The sequence below is a fragment of the Tiliqua scincoides genome, chromosome 5 (genome assembly GCF_035046505.1).
Source record: "Tiliqua scincoides isolate rTilSci1 chromosome 5, rTilSci1.hap2, whole genome shotgun sequence".
Classification (NCBI taxonomy): Eukaryota; Metazoa; Chordata; class Lepidosauria; order Squamata; family Scincidae; genus Tiliqua; species Tiliqua scincoides.
The window spans coordinates 141261683-141266242 of NC_089825.1; the positions used below are offsets into that span (position 1 = coordinate 141261683).

A 4560-nucleotide genomic window follows, 5' to 3' on the forward strand; every position below is an offset into this window, starting at 1 on the left:
GAATTTTGGATTCTTCTGGATTTTGTACTATTTGCATAACTATAATGAGATATCTTGGGGATGGGATGGGTCCCATGTCGAAAGGCATCCAAGTCTTGGCCCCACGTGGGGTATTGTTCCACATATGCAACTATCTTTCAACTAGAGTTACATGGGAACGAACACAAGGCTTTATGCAGGCAAAGAAGCAACCTGCCATTGGCATGTGTGGTTTGCGCATGTGCTGTCTGACCTCAGTGTGGTTGAGGCTCCCAGCTCACTCCTTCTCTTCCTGAGCAGGTGGCCTCCCACTGGAAGGCCACCTGCTCAGCTTTCTGCACTGCCCACACCACCTTCTGGGCTACAGTCAGCTTCCTCAGCTAGGTAGCACCTCAGCATGCCTTCTGCTATGTCAAATCATGACCTGTTACATTCGGCCACATGTCAGCTTTCAATAAGTTCCAAATTGCAGAGCATTCTGCAAAATGCTGCAGCTGCGAATGGGAACCAAGAACGCCAAGCAAGGGGTGAGCTTAGAAATAGGCCATGAATGCACTGACTTGCTGTCTGTCCCACTGAGTAAGCATTTTTGACTATACTCAAGCCTCTAAAAGAGCTCACAACAGGCAAGTGAGATTTTCTTTACGTTTGGAGAGATATCAGTCAAGGGAGCCCATTCTGGGACAATAAGCCTGAGGCTGATTTCAGGCCCCTGGAGGCCAGGAGAGTCAGAGGTAAGTTTTTTGTTTTTTTTAAACCCTCTGTCCCTAGCAGCGGCACGATCCTAGCATCACTGCCTTCTCCCTGCCCCCACAGAGACTTGGTGTTTCCCAAACATCTACTATTCTAGTAACAAGAAGTTGATCAAACCCATGATGGTGTGTCATGACTAGTGAACTGCATGTAGCTGAGAGGTAGTCACAGAATTCACACAGTGCTGCTAGAGACAGAGCTTGCCCTGTGACAGATACAAGCAGTAATGGCCAATAGACAAGACAGGCTTAAGAGGCTGTTTCACAAGAACTTCCAGCCCACATGCATAATGGGGTTTATAATATAATGTTGATTGGATTTTTGTGGAATACCTAATCTTTGCAAAAAATTACTCCCACCAGCATATGAGAAATTAGATCCAACATGAACAACGTTTGCCCGAGAAAATGTAGCTTGGAGACCTTATTTTAATTTGTCGGTTTGGTAATAAATACAGCACATGGACTGTGGATCACATTCTGTGTCACTGAGGCCCCATCTACAAGCATCACTCATTACACATTGGGACATTTTTCTTGGTGCATATGCTGTTCGCCTGCCTTTCCCTTTTCACATTTAAGCTGCAATCCTAACCACTCTTTCCTGAGAGTAAGCCCCATTGAACAAAATAGGACTTACTTCTGAGTAGATCTGGTTAGGATTGTGCCCTTATGCACTAATTTCACAACAGCAGCTGAATAAAACATTTATCCCTTTTGGCTGTTGTTACCCATCATTATTTTATTTTTTTGGTCTTCCATTGATTATCTACCCTTGGCTGAAACGTCAACTGTAAATGCTCTGGGGCAGGGACAAGTAGGATTTTAAAAAGTCAGAGACTTTGGGTGCAATCCTAACCCACGGTGGAGCAGGCAAGCTAGGAGGCTTGCGCTATATCCAACGTGGGATTGCAGCGAGCAGCGGCTCAGCCACAGGCAAGGGGAAGCTCTTTCTCCTACCCATGGGTAAGGTCTGCATGCCCCTATGGGTCTCCTCAGACCTGCACCACCTCCAGAGGTGACGCAAGTCCAAGGAGAGCGGAGCAGCTTGAAGCCGTTCTGCTGGCCCCGGGGATGGGTGTTGGGATTCGACATAACCACCAGGTTCCAGCTTCGCCCCCGGCTCCCCAAGCGCTCACCCCCAGGCCTTTAAGGCATGTTTGCGACCCTCCAGGGCCACCTATACCGGCATAACTGCCGGTTAGGATTGCACCCAAAGAGTTTGATTAAGATCTTAATATAGATAAGATCATCAACACAAATATTCAAACCTAAAAAGTGAACCTTTTGCAGCTATATGAGAATATAGATCCAACTTTTTATTCCTGCTAATACAGGAGGGGGGGCGTATCTGTGGATCCTGTATCCACAGTTTCACTTATTCGTGGATTGGGTCCCTGGCCCATTCGTGCATCCCCTCTGGAAGTGGGGGGAGCTGAGCTCCCCTTGCCTCTGGAAGGTCTTCCAAGCCCAGTGGAGTCCAAGCTAGTCCACCCACAGCCTCTGCCAGGCTCAGAATGATGATTACAGGTCGAAAAACACTACTTCCTGTTTTCGGTCAAAAACTAGTAGTGACTTTTTTGCCTTTAAAAGGCATTAGGAGGGCCAGGGAAGGAATTAGGTGGTCCTAATGCCTTTTAGAGGAATAAAAACATCTCATCCAGTTTATGGCCTTTAATTGTCATTCTGGACCTGAAAGAGGCCTCAGCAGATGTGTTGTGCCACAGCTCCTCCCCACTGAGCCTTGTGCCTGCTTAAGGCTGATTAGTTTCCCTTGTTAAACTCACAAGTGCAGCAAGCAAAAGTCAGAGTCAGGTCTCAGTCCAATAAATGCAGATTGCCAACTCACAGTCCAAAGTCGATATGCCGGGTCACAGTCCAAGGTCAAAGTCCAGGTAAGCCAGGTCAGGTCTCCTCTGGGTCAGGGTAGCCTTTGGTCCTTCTGAAGCTGCCTTTTATCCTTGGATGTCTCATAATCCAAAATGCAGCTCAGCTGTGAGCTACCTTGTTAAGTCCAAATTAGGCTCAGCTGAGCCATCTCTTCAGTCCATGTCCATTCAAAGTCCCATCAAGGTCAAATGAAGCTCAGGTGTCCATCAGAGTCCCATTGGCCTTGATTGATACAGCTGTGGAGCCAGCCCTGCCCTTCCCAGAGCTGCCAACCAACTGTCAAAACATGGAATTGCTATCAACACATCATCCACCTGATGATCTTCTGATCTTCCATTACAACATGCTTGCAGCCCCTAATGAGCTCAGACTCAGAAGAGCTCTCCTCACCTCTGGAGTGTGGAGGGCATTCCATCATACCACAGTTTCCCTTAAACAGGGGGTTCAGATGGAACTCCCATAGCTAGGGGGGCTACGCCTATATCTCTTCCTCTTCTTCACATGTTCCTATGTCATTACATCCTCTTCCTTCTCAAGAGCCGGAGCAGTGCTTCCTTCACCTGATTGTTCCTAAGACAGTAGATTAGTGGGTTAAGTACAGGAGCAACAGCAGAGTAGAAGAGAGTCATCACCTTAGTGTTGTCAGTGTGACTGTCTCCACTGTGTCCTATGTACATAGCTACCACTGAGCCGTAGAAGAGTGTTACCACTGCCAAGTGTGAAGACACTGTGGAGACTCCCTTGATACCACTGCTTTGGCTAGAGGCTTTTATCAGGGTGATACCCACAAATATGTAAGAGATCACAATAAAGAGGAAGGTGGCCAGAACCACAGAAGAGGTGAAGATGTAGCAGAGGAGAGGGAGGGATCCTAGTGGGGGGCAGGCCAAGGACAGGAGTTGGCCAGAGTCACAAACAAAGTGGTTAAGGACATTGGAGCCACAGAAGGACAACCTGGAGATCAGAAGTACTGGTACAACATACCACAAGAAGCCAAGTATCCAACAAGCAGCCACCAAAGCACGGCAGAAATCTTTGGACATAATTTGTGGGTAACGGAGTGGATGGCAGATGGCCAAGTACCGATCCAAAGCCATTGCTGAAAGGAAAAGGCACTCAACAGTGCCAAGGGAAAAGAAGATATAGAACTGGAGGAAGCAGGCGTTGAAGGAGATGACCCCACCAGGAACAGCTAGGTCAAAGAGCATACGTGGCACTGTGGCTGTAACATAACACATCTCCAGCCAAGAGAAGTTGCTTAGCAGAACATACATGGGAAGGTGGGCCAGGCGAGAGTCTTGAACCACAGTCATGATGATGATGAAGTTCTCAGCCAAAGTGAGTGTGTAGATAGCTGCAAAGCAGATGAGAAGGAGCAGTTGTCCCTGCTGTCCAACTCTGAAGCCCAGGAGAATGAATTCTTGCACTGTGGTCCCATTGGCCAGCTCCATCTGGAGAACAAAACGATTTTGTGAAGAGGCTAGTCTTCTATAAGCTCAAATGCTTCATCTGATGCTTGGAATGGATGTGAAACACCAGCTGATAAATGGAGATATTATCCTCCATGCAGAGCACACAGTTTCTCCTGTGATAAAGACAGCTGTTTCTAAAATACTTTATGGTAGGTTGATGCAATTTGAAGAAGGAAGCCAGTGCCAAAACAGAATTGCTGAGTTTTTGTAGCAGAATTGTAGCAGTGGTGCTGCTTCAATGTTCTTGCTTGAGAATGTAAGCAGTGCCTGATCAGATCAGCAATAGGTCCACCTTTGTAAAAAAAAATCCTAGCAACTAGCATGCTCCAGCGGTCCACCAGAAAACGGTTGATTGGTGCAATGTGGTCTTTCTGAGAATAGCAGATTCAGCAACTAAAAAACAACAGCTACTTAAATTGGTTTTCATCAAGTTCTTGCCTTCTGAAAAAGCACAAAGCGCCAAAATC

General features: G+C 47.0%; 1 protein-coding gene across 1 annotated transcript; it reads right to left on the bottom strand.

The window, feature by feature from the left end:
• Nucleotides 1–3136: 3136 nt before the first annotated feature.
• Nucleotides 3137–4072, bottom strand: LOC136653986 (olfactory receptor 11G2-like). The gene has a single exon (XM_066630847.1). It carries the CDS (start codon nucleotides 4070–4072, stop codon nucleotides 3137–3139), a length of 936 nt encoding a protein of 311 aa, XP_066486944.1.
• Between the last annotated feature and the right edge of the window lie 488 nt (nucleotides 4073–4560).

Coding starts and splice junctions, on each gene's coding strand:
- LOC136653986 (XM_066630847.1), bottom strand. CDS start 4,072: ATGGAGCTGGCCAATGGGACCACAGTGCAAGAATTCATTCTCCTGGGC.